The 18,101-nt window shown below is 37.8% G+C and overlaps 3 protein-coding genes across 3 annotated transcripts in view; 1 reads left to right on the forward strand and 2 right to left on the reverse strand.

The window, feature by feature from the left end:
• Positions 1-2,477, forward strand: part of LOC101299905 (phosphoenolpyruvate carboxykinase [ATP]-like) — a 5,317-nt gene extending 2,840 nt beyond the window's left edge. Inside the window, exons 2-11 of the mRNA XM_004308137.1 lie at positions 116-269; positions 358-442; positions 551-651; positions 747-1,045; positions 1,129-1,302; positions 1,432-1,497; positions 1,567-1,745; positions 1,831-2,000; positions 2,088-2,256; positions 2,334-2,477. Coding sequence (XP_004308185.1) covers positions 116-269; positions 358-442; positions 551-651; positions 747-1,045; positions 1,129-1,302; positions 1,432-1,497; positions 1,567-1,745; positions 1,831-2,000; positions 2,088-2,256; positions 2,334-2,477 — 1,541 coding nt within the window. The remainder of the gene's footprint in view (positions 1-115; positions 270-357; positions 443-550; positions 652-746; positions 1,046-1,128; positions 1,303-1,431; positions 1,498-1,566; positions 1,746-1,830; positions 2,001-2,087; positions 2,257-2,333) is intronic.
• Positions 2,478-3,115: 638 nt separating this feature from the next.
• On the reverse strand, positions 3,116-10,938 carry LOC101294693 (bifunctional purine biosynthesis protein PurH-like). The gene is made up of 14 exons (XM_004306400.1): positions 10,747-10,938; positions 10,377-10,475; positions 9,509-9,727; positions 9,336-9,432; positions 9,172-9,247; positions 8,440-8,536; positions 8,237-8,339; positions 8,013-8,146; positions 7,644-7,821; positions 7,119-7,273; positions 5,226-5,435; positions 4,486-4,833; positions 4,271-4,397; positions 3,116-3,904 (listed from the first exon to the last, which is right to left on the reverse strand). Exons 3-14 carry the CDS (start codon positions 9,620-9,622, stop codon positions 3,753-3,755), a joined length of 1,791 nt encoding a protein of 596 aa, XP_004306448.1. The 5' UTR covers positions 9,623-9,727; positions 10,377-10,475; positions 10,747-10,938; the 3' UTR covers positions 3,116-3,752.
• A 5,375-nt stretch (positions 10,939-16,313) lies between these two features.
• On the reverse strand, positions 16,314-17,345 carry LOC101300188 (mitogen-activated protein kinase kinase kinase 2-like). Its single transcript, XM_004308138.1, has one exon. The coding sequence runs from the start codon at positions 17,343-17,345 to the stop codon at positions 16,314-16,316; it is 1,032 nt and encodes a 343-aa protein (XP_004308186.1).
• Positions 17,346-18,101: the final 756 nt, after the last annotated feature.

An 18,101-nucleotide genomic window follows, 5' to 3' on the forward strand; every position in this document is an offset into this window, starting at 1 on the left:
TGTTACATGTCACAACATGAATTTATTTATGCGAAAAGAAAGAGTATGTAATGTAAACATAGAAAATCTGACTTTCAAGGCCATGGTGATTATGACCTTTTTGAATATGGTGCAGAGCTATATGAGCAGGCTCTACAACACGAGAAAGGGTCATTAATCACTTCCACTGGCGCATTGGCAACTCTTTCTGGGGCAAAGACCGGTAGGTGTCCGAAAGACAAACGTGTTGTTAAAGATGAGTCCACTGAGCAAGAGCTTTGGTGGGGAAAGTAAGTGCTTAATTTTGTTTTTTGATTGTCATGTTACTTCAATTAATGGTCTCATATTTTGATAAATACCGATGATTTTCACTTGTAGTGGTTCACCGAACATTGAAATGGATGAGCAAACTTTTATGGTCAACAGAGAAACAGCTGTGGAGTACTTGAATTCTTTGGACAAGGTTAAATTTGAATTTGATAGTAAAATTGTCCATCAATAGTTAATGTCCTTGTAGGTTTAAACAAGAAAGTGGCAATACTGATCGATCTCGAATGTTTGATCAATGTAGGTCTTTGTAAACGATCAATTTATAAACTGGGATCCGGAAAACAGAATCAAAGTGCGGATTGTCTCTGCAAAGGCTTATCATTCATTGTTCATGCATAACATGTATGTAACATACTTTCTAGTATTATGATCTCTAAAAAGGTGGAGCATTGTATGTGTTAGTTTAACTTAACACAATTGACTTGTGTGGGCAACAGGTGTATCCGACCTACACCTGAAGAGCTAGAGAATTTCGGTACTCCAGACTTCACCATATACAATGCGGGTCAGTTCCCATGTAACCGTTACACTCACTACATGACATCCTCTACTAGCGTAAACATCAATCTTGCTAGGAAGGAAATGGTTATCCTCGGTACCATGTACGCTGGGGAAATGAAGAAAGGACTTTTCAGTTTAATGCATTATCTCATGCCTAAACGACGCATCCTCTCCTTACATTCTGGCTGCAATATGGGGAAAGATGGAGATGTTGCCATTTTCTTTGGATTGTCAGGTATTGTCTTCTAAATTGTGTGACAAAAACAGTACATACATATGGCATTTGTTAGTAATGTTCTGTAAATTGCTAATGATCAGGCACTGGAAAGACAACTCTATCTACGGATCACAACAGATACTTAATTGGAGACGATGAACACTGCTGGGGTGATTATGGTGTATCAAATATTGAAGGTGGTTGTTATGCCAAGTGCATTGATCTCTCTAAAGAGAAAGAGCGCGACATCTGGAATGCCATCAAGTTTGGGTCTGGTAAGACCTTATTCTCACTTCTTGTATTATGTAAATATGAAGATGAATTTTCTGATCTCCCTTCTTGTTTAATCATGTGAGTTTACTTGAAGTCATAAGAAAGTATGATTTAAATGATCTCGTTTGCAGTGCTGGAAAATGTCACATTCGATAAGCATACACGAGAGGTGGATTATAGTGATGGTTCTATTACAGGTAAATATCAGCTGTTTGAGTTTCAACACAAATATTACAAGTGAATTGAGTGGTTTGTTCTTGTTGCAGAGAATACTCGAGTAGCATATCCTATCGAGTATATCCCCAACGCAAAAATACCATGTGTTGGTCCTCATCCAAAGAATGTGATACTTTTGGCATGTGATGCATTTGGTGTGCTCCCACCTGTGAGCAAGTTAAACTTGGCACAGACCATGTATCATTTCATTAGTGGCTATACTGCCTTGGTAACGTTTATATTCTTCCAAATTTGCTTCTGATCGAAATAGGTTAGTAACTTAGAGTCTAATGAGGCTCTTTTATAATTTACAGGTTGCTGGAACCGAAGAGGGTGTGAAGGAGCCAAGGGCAACATTCTCTGCATGTTTTGGTGCTGCGTTTCTGATGCTGCATCCTACCAAGTATGCAGCAATGCTGGCTGAGAAGATGCAGAAGCATGGTGCAACTGCATGGCTGATTAACACTGGTTGGTCTGGTGGAAGGTATGGAGGTTCATATATCATTGTAAAGTTATATTCTTATGAAGAATTACAAAATTAAGCTGAACAACATATGATTATCTCCTCCAGGTACGGATCGGGAAAGCGCATTAAGCTATCTTACACCCGAAAAATCATTGATGCCGTACACTCTGGCAGCCTCTTAAATGCAAATTACAAGAAGACTGAAGTGTTTGGACTTGAGATCCCCACTGAGATTGAGGGAGTGCCTTCAGAGATGTTGGATCCAGTGAACACTGTAAGTAACTTGTTCGCTAACCTTTTCTATATTCATTATATTGCCTAGTGTTGATGTTTTGATTTGGTTAATTGTAGTGGTCGGACAAGAAGGCATACCAGGAAACACTGCTGAAGTTGGCTGGCCTATTTAAAACCAACTTCGAGACTTTCACAAACTACAAGATTGGCAAGGACAACAAGTTGACAGAAGACATCCTCGCAGCTGGCCCAAATTTTTAGCGATGTTATGGTGGCTGCAGTAGAGAATAAGTATGAGGAGTAGTCGTTGCATTTTTTTTTCCTTCTTTTGGTTAAAATAATTCCTTGTTCAATAGGAGCAGTCGTGTTTTGTTCAGTAGTTGACCAAAATGGTCCTCTACGGCCCCTAGTTTCTATCTAATACAGCACAATGAAACATCGTTTCCTTCAGGCTTATCTCTTGCCCCTAGGGCCCCGCCCCCGCCCAAATCACTATGATCAAATTCAACAGTCATTAAATTGAGGACCACTCCACAATTTGACATAAAAGTTCCTCTAATGCACTTACCGGAATATACATAAACCAAAGGGTACTAGAAAACTGACTGATCCCCATTGAAATTAAGTGCGAACCAAGTGCTTGGCTAAATGTTCTCACATCTCAAGACCAGCTTTCATACAGTTTGCAGGCAACAAGCATTTAAGATGAAGCGAAAAGCCTAAATTAGAAAGTAAACTAAGCAAGCAGGAGTAAAGACTTCTATATATGAAGCTATGAAGGTGAAAACATAAACATAGACTTATAACCAGGTCACATTTACTGATACCGTAATTATCTGCTGGTAGACCCTTAAACATCAAATGTGGAAAGATACAGCAACAAAACCAAAGACAAGCCAGGTTTCGGGATATGGGGATGTGCTATAGTCCTCAGACAGAATCATTAGGACTCTCCTCATCTGTTTACATGTATAGGCAAAAATAGAGTGCATGCCGCAACAGTTACTAAGACTCCATGGCAAACAACTGACGAACATTCACATATAACTAAAACCGATGACAAATTGGTTGGAGTTTAATGGTTTTGGTAGTGACAATTTTTGTTCACTCTTTCCACAAATGGAAATATGACCCTTCTTTTTTACTTTATATACGTTCTCATGTTTCGTGTATTCACCCACTAATTAGGGACCAGTTTATTACTTTATTTACATTTGTGTTTTTCTCCTACTAAAGAAAGAAACAAGAACTGGACCAAAGATTATTGTGATCTTTAGTTGTGTTTACTAAGAACTTCAGACAAATAGATAGCCTACAATTCATGGCATTAGTCATTCAGCTTACTGAAAACAGAGGTAAAATCTCTGGTATCCAAAATACATGCATTATTCAGATTGTACAAGAAAAACATGATTACATGAATTTAAAATGAGAGGAAAACAAACCTTGTGGTCCAACGAAAACTAGATTTTGAGCTCTAAGCAAAGGCGCTAGGATGAAAGTAAAAGGAGCAAGAACCAAAACTAGAATCTGATATTAATGCCTGAAGTGCCTCACATTAGTGAAAACAAGTGAAACGCCATACTTGTTGCAGCAATCTATAGCGTCTCCGTCTCTTATACTGCCACCAGGTTCTGCAATAACACCAACTCCACTTTCACATGCTTCTTCCACGGCATCTTTCCAAGCTGTGTGTAAAACATATATTGTTCAAATTAATGCAAAGGTTCTCATCAATTCTACCATAGCATGATTTTTGCTTTTGTTAGACTATTTATCCTTTTTCTTGTTCTAAACTCAGTAATTTTCAAACTATTTGTGGCATTAAGCGTATAGAACAATCAACAATGATCTCTGAGTAGAAAATCAGGTTGCATTCACTTTGAATTCAATTCTTCATGTTTAAGGAAGCGGAAGTAAGAGTGGCAAGTATGAATTCAGACACAGTATTCCTTCTCAGTTAATATTTAGCTAGCTAAAAGGCAAGAAAAAGAGAAAACAAATAAAAGAATGAAGTGAAAATGAGTTCATCTATAATAATGCTTAATTATTACCGAAAGGAAAGAAAGCATCACTAGCCAAAGCTGCACCCTTGACCTCCTCTCCTGCTTTCTTCAATGCTATTCTTAAACTCTCCAGACGATTCGGCTGTCCACTTCCCATACCCAACATACAGTTATTCTGTCCAAATTCCAACAATTGCATGTCTCAAGGATTTTTTTTAGTATGAGGAAAATGATGAAGGGGTAAGGTGACTAAAAAAGACTACCTTTGCTAGTACAATTGCATTGCTCTTGACATGTTTAACACACAACCATGCAAACTCTGCATCACTGAGCTCACTTTCTTGTGGAGACTTCTTAGACACAACAGTAAATTGGATATCTTGAGGAGTTAAATCGTCTGAGTCCTGGGCTAACCACCCACCACCAACCTGTCTCAGCGAAAGTTTTCCTTTCTCATTTTTGCTTGCCTCAAGGATCCTCAGAGTCTTTGATTTTCCACGAAGTATCTCAAGACCTTTCTTTGAATACTTGGGTGCAACCACAATCTCATAAAACATCCGGGTTTCACCATCTGTTGGGCTTCTAAACTCTCGGATTTCTTTAGCAAGAGCCTACAAGCAAAGAAAAATATGAGCTACAAAGTGATACAGCAAAACAGGTAATAATACAATGACAGAAAAACACTTTGGTGCATAAACCTTTCTGGACTAAAGCAAGTTGCATTCAAGTTATCCCATTTGCACGAACAACTTATTTTCATTTCTTCATTCCACATAGATTTAGCCCTTGGTATCAGCACGCAAGTGGTACAAGTTAGTGGTGGGTTGAGGTACATCTTAGGTCTTTTTTTCTTTTTTCAATTTAGTGTGGTAGAAAAGAGGGGCAAGAATCATGTACCTAATCAAGTTCCACAAGCTTAGTGAACAAATATTTTGGGGAATCCATACCAAAAACTAAATCACATATCAGACATTTACGTCAAACCCTGAAATCTCAAACTCACCTCATCAACCTCTATGTTGAAAGCTACAATGCCACCAAATGCACTCACTGGATCTGCTTTGACAGCAAGCCTGTATGCTTCAAGTATATCATCACGTGATGCTACACCGCAAGGATTTGTATGCTTTACAACAACACAGGTAGGACCCCTGAACTCTGACACACAATTCCAAGCCGCATCAGCATCTAAATAGTTATTATATGACATCTCCTGCAGGCAAAAATTAAAGTTTGAAAGAACATGAGATAAGAACATGTGTATTGCATAGAACAAAGGGCCATCTCTGAAGATCAAATGTGACTTTTATATATCCAGTAAAAAGGAATCCCCATAGAATTATTATATGACAAACATACAAAGAAAGAAAGAAAGGAACCCTACAGCAGAGTACAGGAAGTCCAATCAATCAGACAATTCAGAAGAAAGTTCAACAAGACACAATTACAAACCATACAACCCTACTGGAGAGCACACTACATCAAACAAAGAGTGTTCCTATTTCCACAATCTAAAAGCATAGCCCGAAACGTGCTCCTCCGAAATTCTGATTTGACTAATGCCCATTCAGAAGTCCAGACTGAACCTTTTCCATAAGCTGCCCATTCAGAAGTCCAGACTGAAACTTTTCCATAAGCAGCCCAGCCTCTCTTCACATTATCAAAATCTCCACCAAAACCACCAAAAAATAGCCACCACCAGTATTTATACCTCTGTTCTTACCTCCAAACACTCCATAAAACTTTAACCTCTCACACAGCAAGATTCACAAGTGGGTTATCCCGCAGCATTTCATCAGTTTGAATGTATTGTTGTGCGCAGAAGAACAGCAATTGAAATTAATGTGATTTTTCATTGTCACTATAAGAGGAGATGCACCGCAGGAGGCAAGACCATGGTCTAGCCTCTCAATTAACCCAAAATCCATGCACCCCATGGTTTGAGCCCGATCAAAAGCATGGTCGACTAACTCATATGGCAGCTTTTTCCTCTTCGTCTGGTCATCTAATACAGTGGGCCCGCTTAACTAAAGCCGTTGAAACGCTGTTTTGTCCATCAGTTATCTCACATTCCAGTTTTGACCCTAGATATTACTTCGTTTCTTTCTCTTTCTTCTTCGTATTTTTAATATTTTTAGGTTCTTCATCTTGTTCAGCAAAGATTAAGGGTGAAAATGGCTGAGAGTTGTCTTGTAAAGAACTAGAAGGAAGAGGAAAAGAATAGAGTGAAAGAAAGAAAGCTAATCAAAACAGGACTGATTCTCTGAATTGAGAATCTGGGTTTTATTATTTGGAACATAGCTTCAAATTTGGGATCTGGGTTTTCTGAAACAGAGCCATGAGCGACAGAGCTTTAGATTGGCTCACTACAAGGATTAGATCATTACCATTGATGAAAGAAAAAATGAAATAAAAGAAATAGAAGGTATCTGCACGAGTTGGATGGAAGTTCAGAAGTAGTCAAAAACAGAGAAACAGAGGAAAAAAGAAAGAGAAGGAGAGGGCAAACCTGACAGAAAAAATATTGTACCCTACACAAGGGGGTCGAGACTAAAACTCTTGCCTTTTCCGGTGCATAAAAATCAAAAGGCAACAGCAAATAAGGAGGCAAAATCTCTCCTTTTTCCCCTGCCATTTGACTGTAGCGGTGCATTTGCTCTAATAATACATGCTGTAAACACAAATTTGCATAACAGCAGATAACTGCTAGAATAACTAATCAGTGTGCTTTTTCATAGCCAAATATTCCAATTTGGATCAAACATTCATTATAAAACTCAGGTTTTGCCTTGTCATTTTTTTCTAAATTTATCCTAAAAATAAAGATACAATATATCACTGCCAAAGCTTTTAACTAAAGTGGAATGAAATTGGTACTGCATGATGTCTTTATTACCTTCCCATGATGTTGTATAGCAGTTGCAATGCCACCAGCATTAACCTCAGAAAGACTCTTGTCAACATAAAATGCAGCCTTTTGATGAGGATTTTCACCATAGCGAAGGGGACTTTTGAGCGAAAGAGGAACTGTTATGCTTGGGGGGAATTTATCTTCAGAAAATCAAAGAAAAATTTCAATTATGTGGACAATGGGGTCACAGAAAAACAAATTGAGTGTGTTACTACAGAAACTTTGTGTTCATAACCATCACTCTCACACTCCCTCCCTACCTAACTCAGTCGTTTATATTTATCAACAGATTTTGATTCAAGAGATTAGAGAAATCTCCCAATTCTCTCTACACAGTTTGTGATTCAACAGAATACTCAGAATTTTGTTTTCACAAATGTCAGTCGATTTGGTGTTCATGTATATTGATAATGAATTGGCATGTGCCACATGTCAATTCTGATTTCATTTTCTACTTAATTAGATTAAATCATAAATATTTTAAATGGTATAAGTCACTCAAACAAGTACCTTCGCTAGTCTGCCTCCAAAGCCACTCTGAAACAGCAGAATCATAAGAAGCAACATGTTGGAAAGCCTTCCACGCAAGCTTTCTTCGGAATTGTTGATCAAACTTGTCCGCTTTAAGATATTCTAAAAGTGTAGGATAGTCTTCTGAATCAACAACCACCAGGACATCTTTGTGATTCTGTTTGACAAGAATATTTCATGTATATATCATATAAAGAAATCAGAAAAACAACTGTACTGTTACTCTAGTAATATTGAGAAGTACTATTAGAGCAAAGCTTAGTGTGTATGTGCCATGTAGAAAAAAACGTATGATTTATTAACATATACAACCAACAATAGGTTATCATCACCACTCAAATAAACTACCTTTGCAGCAGCTCTAATCATGGCAGGACCACCAATATCTATATTTTCGATTCCATCCTCAAATTCTATTCCTCCAGTTGAAGTAACTTTATCATAAAAGGGATATAGATTCACCACAACCACATCGAATATACCTGTTTAAAAATGTTGTTGCAAAACAAACTATCAAATGAATTCACATAACAAAGAGAGTTTATTGCAGGCATTATTACGGAAAAACTCACCAATTCCGTGATTACTAAGAGCTTCCATGTGATGCTTTTGGTCTCTTCTAGCAAGAATACCACCATGAATGTTGGGGTGTAAAGTTTTAACACGACCATCGAGCTTCAATACAGATTTAAACAGATTACAAGGCAAAACAATGATGCAGATAACACCTCACTTGTGTATCTTTCATAGAAAAAGAAGAAAAGTATAAGCTTACCATCTCCGGGAAGCAAGTAAGTTCTTCAACTTTAGTGACAGACACCCCGGCACTTTCCAAAGCAGATGCAGTTCCTCCAGTGGAAACAATTTTATATCTACAGTGTCCATAAAAATGTTGAAAAGGTTATCATGACAAACATACTACTTCCCATATTTGAAACAGTTGAAGTTGTAATTCCAGGATGGCAAACAAAAGACAATGACATGATATGAACTTCCCAATGAGGGAGAAACCAGGAGGGGCCAACCTAAATATTGATGAAAAATATACAAAAACTATGCTGAGGTCAAATGGAGAAGCAGAGACTAGAGACCATTGAAACCAAATTAGGGGGATCATAAAGAGATTAAAGAAAGGCGATCATCCCAAAGAAGATAATGTAGAAAGCTTAAAGACCAACAAGAAGTTAGTCTAGAGAGACCAAAGCCTGAAAACACAAAAGGTCCCCTCTCCAAGATCAACATGACCATGGAATTATCAATATGTCATAACATAGACACGGTCCAACAGATATACACTGAGTTACTAAACTATTCTCAATTCTTTTAAGCTCCTATCCATCAACATTATGTAGTATTGGCATTTCAACTGCACTAACTTCATCTCCATGTAGCTTTGTCCCATGGTAGATATTTGTTACATAACAAGGAAGTCCATAAAGTTACTCATCCTTACATAACTAGTGCAGAATATTAATAATTTGGTGAAAAAAAGAGAGTAGGCTTTTACCCCAAGCTCTGAAGCCCATTCCCTAAGAAGGCAAGATTGTTTTTGTTTGACAAGGATATCAGAGCCTGCCTATCACCTGCAACAAAGAAGAAAGCAATCAAGTTTAATTAATCAGGACATGAGAAAATAAAAATAAGTAAAGTCGTTTTTGAAAAGAATGAAACCTGAGGCTGAGGCTGAGGATTGAGCCTCTTGGGCAGCCATGGCCTTAAGTGGTCTACAACTGGTGTGCAGCCCAGAGGAGTTCCTGAGTGAACAAGGCTGTACACCACAAAGATAGAGATGTATCAATAGAGAGAGAGCGAGAGAGAGAGAGATGAAAAGGAGAAAAGTGTACCGAGAAAGAAGAAGAAGAAGAATGAGTAATCGGAAGATTGGTGGAGAAGAGCAGGAAAAGACTGGTGTTGGGTGTTGTAGTGGCAGGAGGGGTAGCAGACAAACGAAGCAGCATATCTCTTGCCTGCCCTGCTCTGCTCTTGAATTTGATTAAGCAGAAACTCGGCTTCTTAGCCTCCGGAAGTACATGAGTTGTTCGGCGATCAGATATTAGGTAAGGCTGGGCATCACACTAGTCAGTTTATGTATTTTATTTTATTTTATTTTGACAAATTCTTAACCATACATAAAATTTGCAAACATTCATTTGAACATCAGACGTAACAACCAGGTCTATTGGCATAAAACACCACAAAAGGAGGACCATGACCGGTCGATGATGATCTCTAATGTTAATAGCAGAAGGAATATCCTAAATTATAGACATGATATAGCAGAAGGAATATTCTAAATTATAGACATGATCTAGCTACACACTGATCTAGCTACACACATTCTTCTACATGATCTTTCTTGATAGCTGGTACTATAAGCTGTTGGTCATAGATTTCAAGACAGTTCAAATAACTTGCACTACTGCTATCAAATGTCAATAGTGCAATTGAAAACATGTACGAGCCCTATATCATCTTAAGAAACTATGCTCATAGCTCATAACATTCAGTTTTCTGGGAACAACTCCAGGAATGGAATAAACTGCCCAAAACACTAAGAATCTAAGATAACCTAGTGAAATGTGAACAACACTCAAAACGTAAACATATTGGTCAATACAGTCAAAATTTTAATTCAGTGAAACAAAAACTCATCCACTAATTCACCTGAAAAGCAACATAAAGTGAGAGAGAGAGAAAGCTGGAGGGGCATGCCTGATATATGCTGAGAAATTTGATATCACATTAAGCAAGAGCAGCTCTCAAACTTGTGGAATATGACTCGCTCCATCAGCTTCCGGAGACCAACTATGTCTGAAATACAAATAACTCGAATGAATTTTCCATCCCAATTCAAAGTTTCAAACCCGAATTGAGAACTTACGAGAAGTTAATAAACAGAGGAAGGGTAAATTCAGTAAAACATGGATTCAGTAAAGTAGAAAGGAGAGCAACTTGTGGGAGTTGAGAAATACTATAAGCTGATGATTCCATTCATCTCGACCATATTCAACACATAAAACTTTGCGCAAAGAAAGAGCATAGGGAACAAAGAAAGTGAGAGAAACCCAGGTGGGGTTTATACCTGAAACGCGTGAAAACTCAAACCCAGAAGCTGAAAAGCTCAGAAACCCCAACTTTGCTGAACTCAAACCCATCTGGCTTCAGTCTTCACTCTCCAATCTCTAATCTCCAATCTTCAATCTCCAATCTTCATCATCCCTTATTCTGAACAACACGCTTTTGATAGAGAACAAAATCGAAGAAGAACGCGAAAGAGGAAGAAGAGAGTTTGAGAAAGTCCGAACTGAGTTCAGTGAACTCTGAAACTGACGTATAGGGTATTAGGGTTTTCAGGTTTAAGGTTCAAGGGGTTTTTTTTTTTTTTTGAATTAAATGGACCAATAAACTGCTGACACGTGACACAAAAAGACATTTCGGGCCTTTTTGGGCTTTCGGGTTGAGACCGAGTCCGAACCCGAGCTCGGACCGAACAGAAAGCAAACGGGCCGGCCGGTCTTTTGCACGGACCGATATCTTCACATTAAAGACCGGACCGATTAGGCCCGATCGGGCTTTTGGGTCCGTTTTTTGGGTTTTTGGGCCCTAACGCCCAACATTGATATTAGGTTTGTTTGCGGATCCAGGCCCGGAGGAGCTATTAGGCCCACAGCTTCACTAGCTCAATTCAAAATGCCGCGAAAACAATAATTCATACGAGGGCATTCCGACTTGTTTGATAACTTGTAATGGAGTGGCACGTATATGCCAACTGGAATTGTAGATAACATAAGCAACGCATTCTCTTGAGTTTTTTTTTTTTTTAATTTACACCATTTCTCAATTTATGCGTGTCATCCTTGAGCAGGGACCATGCTAATCTTCTCTATATCGTTCCAATTTTATCGGATGTCTCTAAAAGAGGACACATTCTCTTGAGTTAATCTACATGTATAAAAAGCTCTTTCAAGCTAAAACATACACGTATGACCATCAACTAAGAAGTTTTAAAAAACTCTTTTCTTGTCCACTTAGCTTGTGGCTCTACTCCGAAGATGATGAGAAATAAATTCTTTAGCACTGTTAGTTGAACTGATGAAGTAAGAAATTCAAAGTCTAGGAATCAAATTTAGCTGAAGCCAATCATGGAATAGAAAATATGATATGGACATGGTATTATTGAAAGCACAACTAGATATAATGTGAGGTAATGAAAATCACAAAGCAAGAAGGATTGTTTGGATGGGAACACTTCACAACTCACTGGTTGGAGTTCATAAGCAATACAATACAAACATAGCATATTTGCATCTTAATTAACAAAATACCTAGTACTGGTGTCTAGACTAGAGAATATTTGAATTCTACATTCAAGGCAACGGATAGCCTATAACAGAATCCACATCACCTATCTTGTAAAACCCTTTCTCTGCCTTCACTAGATCTATTCTCACTCCCTCGAGGTCAACCTCGACAGCGTCTAGCATAGCCCTCCGCCTCTTGATTCATTCTCCAAAATATTGACATCTATTCTCATCCTATCAATTCTTCCTATCATGTTCTTCATGCCAAAAACAGATTGAACATGAGGCCGCAGCCAAGTCGAGTCAAATTTGAAGGACTCTAGCTCTTCCCACAAAATTTGAAGCCTCTCACACCCATCTTGACTCAAATCCTCAACCTTTGTAGTCTTCAGGAAATGTAAGAGTCAGCCCAAGGTGTTGAATGCACATTCCACAAATGTACGACTCCTATTCTGTTGGCACTCAATAAATGAAGGCTGCAACAAACATATTTCCTCTAGCAGTGAGTGAAAAGCTAACTCAATTCGTCCTAAACCTTCAAAATGCATAAGCTCGCCACTTTCTTGATCTAAAATTTAAACATCACCCTTAGGAACTGAAACAGTGGCTTCAACAATACAAATATCATTCACAAGATAACTGTGAGAAAGGTCACGGATCTCCCGTAAAGGAATAAATTCTGTGAGTCCCCAGTCGTTCTCTTTCGCAGTGAACTCATGCTCGGCGATTATCAAACAAAAGGATCAAACATCATAAGCTAATATAATATATGAAGCATGATACCATCATTCTCCAGCTATGTTGCCAAAACATAAACAATATGCTTCTAATTCTCTCGGCAATGATCAAAACCAAATACATAAGAAATGAAAGAAAATTATCTAAGGAAATGAATCAAATGGGAAATAAACAACATGAACAGTAACAGAAACAGAAACAGAAGACGCAAATGGGAAGTAAACAACATGAACAACAGATATACACTTCGCAATTTACTTGTTGCTGTGAAGATGATTAAGAACAGGAGAAGTTATAATTTGAAAATAAAAGGAGATCAAAAGGTGTTCTATCAGGTTAAACAAAAACAAATATGTATACCTTTTGTTTTTGACAAGATTCTATCAAGGTGAAATAAATTTGGCATATCTAGGCCACCCAGACGGTAATGTTGAGGAATCTGCAACATCCAAATACATGGATAAGAACTTTTTCACTCCGTTCCCCTTCGGAAATAGGCAAACATGCCTGGCCATGTAGAACCAAAATTAAGTACGCATATTTTTCAGTAGAATTGCCTAAATATACATGATCAACTCCCTATTATATATGTATATGTACCATTTAAAACCGCCGACTACAAAAATATCAGAATAACACTTGTGGTGGCAATTGCTAGGTGGGACTATATATCTACATTATAAATGATTATTTTTATTATGTTTCAAGGTGATCCACCAAAGAATGACCAGTGAGAAAATCAATATTGCAATAAAGAAGTTTACCAGTTGTCAAAATGGAAGTTCAGTGATCTGTTAAAGCTTCTATAGTCTTAAACTTTTAATCTATGCAAAATGAATAATCTTACAAAACCCAGCTAGCACCATTATCATTGACAACCTGCAGCAGACATTGTTTAAGGTAAACATGGTTGCTTCATCATGGCTGTGACACAGATCAGTTCATTAAAACTCAAGAAACTGAAGGAAGTATTCGGCCATAACAGAATGTCAAACAACAAATACTGTGATAATAATCATAATATGAATGTATGGGAGTTTATGACACCAGATGAACATAATTTGCAAAATCAGCGCTGAAAGAGAGACTCAAAAACCAATTAAAGTGATCATAAATAGCTACCAGTTAACATAGATTCAATTATCTCACTCCTTTTACCATTTCTATTTCCAAAGTGGATAATATGCAATATTTCATAAGACTTATTAAAGAAAAAATCATCTTAAAAGGCTGTACAAACTAAAGAACCTTGCCTACTTGTTTATAATTTACATGAGTTTAGAGGCATTTCATGAAAGAGGCTTCAAAAATATGAATCTAGTTCTCTGTTACAAAAGCCAATGTCCCGATTCACAATATACTAACACCAGTAGTAGCCCTCTCATGTAGTCACAAACTCAAAAAGTAGAGATAAATCACATCCTCTACACATTTCTACAATGTTCCAATTTTCAAAACAAGAAGCATATATATGCCTGTACTAATAATTTAATAGACCGAGCATATGTATTATAAAAATGATTCAAGGCTAGAAATTCTCAAGTGGACTCAACTGATGGAAGTAAATCTCATCTCAAGCAGAGTACACAGTGTTCAAGACTTAGACAGACAAACCCTATTGCATAATAAACACCTGCACCTGAACAATACAGATGCTCTGCAAAGTTCTCTTCAAAATCTGATAGCATATTGAGTTGAGGGCCACTTCAGTCAGTAAAATGCATACCAAATTCCCATGCAGTGAAAGTCCACCTGATACATTGTTTGTCCAGCATATAATGTTTGATGAACTAAATATGAGAAAAACAAAGCTGCTAATAAAGGAAGATAAGACACAATGTATGTGCTAAGATAATCCTGCAACTCCAGTAACTGAACTATCTTTTACCTTCAATTGATTTTGCATCTCATGTCCGTTATCCTAGTATACATACATTTACGAGGCTTCACAAAATAAGTTTTAAACATGAAACTTAATTAATATAGGGAAACACTCTTTGATTCCATTTGTAAAGAAACCAAATGTGGATGAGATGTGTTTGTTTTTGCGGCTGCACTCAGATATTTGAATGGGTTGCCTACGTACCCTTGGAGAGGGATCAAGCCGCTCATAGTTTAAGAATTCTAGTGAATGAATGACTCACTAGAAGGGTTTGATTTTGGAATGACAATAGTGTTTGGGATGACTTTGGGGTATATGAACCAGGGATTCAATTTGTTTTTGGATCTGTGTTTGGTTATTTTCTAGTGTTTTAGTAAATTTGACTAGCAGAGTCAGGGATTTGGTTTAGACTTCTGATTGCATCTAGTGGGTCACTAGATTGCCTACACCGTTCTTAAAAATGGGTATGTGTGTGTGTGTAAATGCAATGCTGTATATTTGGAATCTTGCCCATTATTTATATTAGTAATAGACATCAGTAATTCAGTATAACATACAAAAGCTTTGAGATTTGATCTTCTGGAGAGAGAAAGCAGGGTACATTAACGATCAACAACAGTTGCTTATGATATTGATAGAAAGAAGCAAAAGACATTTAATGGTAAGAGACACACCAAGCGACAATTATAAGGAACAAAGACTACTCACCACTCAACAGTCTTGTAGCTCCAGTTACAATTGAAATCAACTGATTTTGCATTTTCAAATCCCTTATCCTAGTAAAACACTTACCAAGCTTCAGATACTAAAACTGTGACATAGTAAAACACTTATCAAGCTTCAGATACTGAACTTGTGGCATGAACCTGACTATACAGGTAGGTTTTTTTTTTTTTTTTAAAGGGGCTGCGAGAACACAAAACCCCACAGCATTAACTATCATTTCACAAAAAGCTTGAACCTAAGACAAAAAAACCCATGCCATGGGAATTAAATACCAAACCTAGTCAATTTAGTTTCACAAACAGAAAGTGCAAAATTTCAAGCCTCAAGTAATACATACATTGGAATGCTAAAGATGCTGATAACATATTGAGTTATGGGCCACTTCATTAAGTCAAATGCATACCAAATTTCCTGTCCACCAAATTCAGAATCATTCCTCCACCTGGACAAATAACAGAAGCATATAGTATTTCTAACAACCTAATCTTGTACCATGAGGCTAATCAAATGAAATCATGAGATATAAACATTGTCAACAAGCCAGCAGTTCAGCCAATAAGTGCCATTCAACTCAGTTATATATCTTTTCCTAAGGAGTAATATAGAATATGACCCGTTAGAGGTTCTAACCAGGGAGCACGCAGATCCCAGAAACTATGCGTTTCTCCTCCAAAAATAAGCCCGGCATTCAAACCCAGGAAACTGACTATTCTTCAACGCTTCCTTTATCGAGTTTTCTTGTGTTCCATGAACAAAGAAAAATGAAAAATAAAAAACGATCTGAATCGACCTATGTTAAGTAGAAGGGAAATAACCGTTCGAGTTGGAGGAGGCTAAATAGAAAATTGTTCTTACGGCAAAGCCAGATAGAAATCAAGAGAGTGAGGCTGCCTCATCCGTAAGAAACCACAGATTGCACAAAACGCTTTCAGAGTCCATTTGACCTTAGGAGACCCTAGATTATAAACAACTTACTGGCTATGATTCTGGAAATATGTGAAACTATGCAGCGCCCATTACAGCAAAAGTTGTTGGCTTTTTGCACCATTTGTCTGCGACCACATGTCTTGCAGGTCTTGACATGAGTGCCAAAGGGAAAATGGTATCATCATCTAATCCAAAACTCTCAATGGGCATTTGTGCCTCATGGGAGCTAGAGTCCCCTAAGGGTATAAAACTAGGCAACCGATTATGACAACGCTGAGATTGTGACAATGTAAGCGATTTGGGTAATTGTTCAACACTCTGATTACTCATAAGAAATGGGTGAGCTAAGAGACGCCGAGCCGTAAATCTCTTGTAAGCATCTACATCTAGACACTTTGCCAAAAAATCCTTGGCGTCATCAGACAAGTGTGAAGGAATAACTGGATTAGAAGCCCAAACGCCTAGGTACTCAGTTGACTTACAAGTCCACAACGAACCAGTCAACATCTCTAGAACTAGACATCCTACTGCCCAAATATCAGATGGTTTCCCCTGAATGTTACAGAGAACAGTTTCAGGAGGCAAATACCATTTAGTGCCTTGGCGAGAATGCAAGTTCTGAGCACTCTTAGTTAATCCAAAGTCTCCTATCTTAGCCACGAAATCGACAGGAGAATCCATATCATGGACAAGAAGAATATTGTCGGGCTTTATGTCGCAATGCACATAACCTTTGTCATGAATGCACTGGAGACCACTAAGCACAGACTTGGTGAACTCCTTAATCTCACATTGGGACAATGCAGAATTGTCAATCCTATCTCTAATGGTGCCTCCAGCGGCAAATTCTAAAAACAAATTGAGAGAGGAAGAAGTCCACTGTTGACCGTAAGAATTGATCACAAAAGGGCATTGGTGAAATAGAGAAAGGAGCTCGGCCTCATCCAACAAAGCATCAACCTTGAATGGATGAGAGGCCTCTGCAACCTTAACGGCCATGATACCAGGGGCCCCATTCTCAAGCTTGAGTGGGTAACCCTTATACACACACCCGAAACCACCCTCCCCAATCCTATCTCCTAAAACCCATTCACCCAACTCACCCATCATCAATCCAAAAATCAAATTCAAATCGTAAAACAAAACCTAGAACAGAATTGAAACAAACACACAATCAATATCAATTACCCACGGGGATTTGAAATCGAGAGAGAGAAATGAAACTAGAACAGAATTGAAACAAATAACACAATCAAAATCAAAATTACCCACACGCGGTGGGTTTTGCAATCGCGAGAGAGAGAATTGAACAGTGACAGCGATAGTGCAAGACTGAAATCGAGCGCGTCAGAACCACAATCCGATCGATATTCAAACTTGGGAGAGAAAATGGAGGGAGAATTGAGAGAGAAAGAGAGAGCGTATGGTGTATGTATTCTGTCTTTCTTCCTTTCTTCCTGTTTATTTATACGCGTCTCGCGTATCTTTGACGCTAGTATTTTGACGCGCTTCCAGCCCCTGAATTTCCTATTATGCCCCTACTTATTAATATCTTCTAAGCAATAATTTTCTTAATACAGGGTAAAACGGGTATTATCTATGATTCTTGTAGTTTTAAATTTTTTCTTTTTCCTAAACTTCCAAAAAATGTAAAAAATAGCTCCGTCGTTCGAAAAATAATCTGAATATATCCCCGAATTCGTGTCGATGCGTACTAAAATATCAGGTCTTTAAATCGAGAACTCCTCCTTTTCTAAAATTTCTCTAAAATAACCTCAATCAAATTTGAAAATAAAGAGATCGAGTTCTAAAGAATCAGACTACATAATCAGAAGTTGAGATGGAGAGAATTGCTTATTGGAT

The sequence above is a fragment of the Fragaria vesca genome, linkage group LG7 (genome assembly GCF_000184155.1).
Source record: "Fragaria vesca subsp. vesca linkage group LG7, FraVesHawaii_1.0, whole genome shotgun sequence".
Classification (NCBI taxonomy): Eukaryota; Viridiplantae; Streptophyta; class Magnoliopsida; order Rosales; family Rosaceae; genus Fragaria; species Fragaria vesca.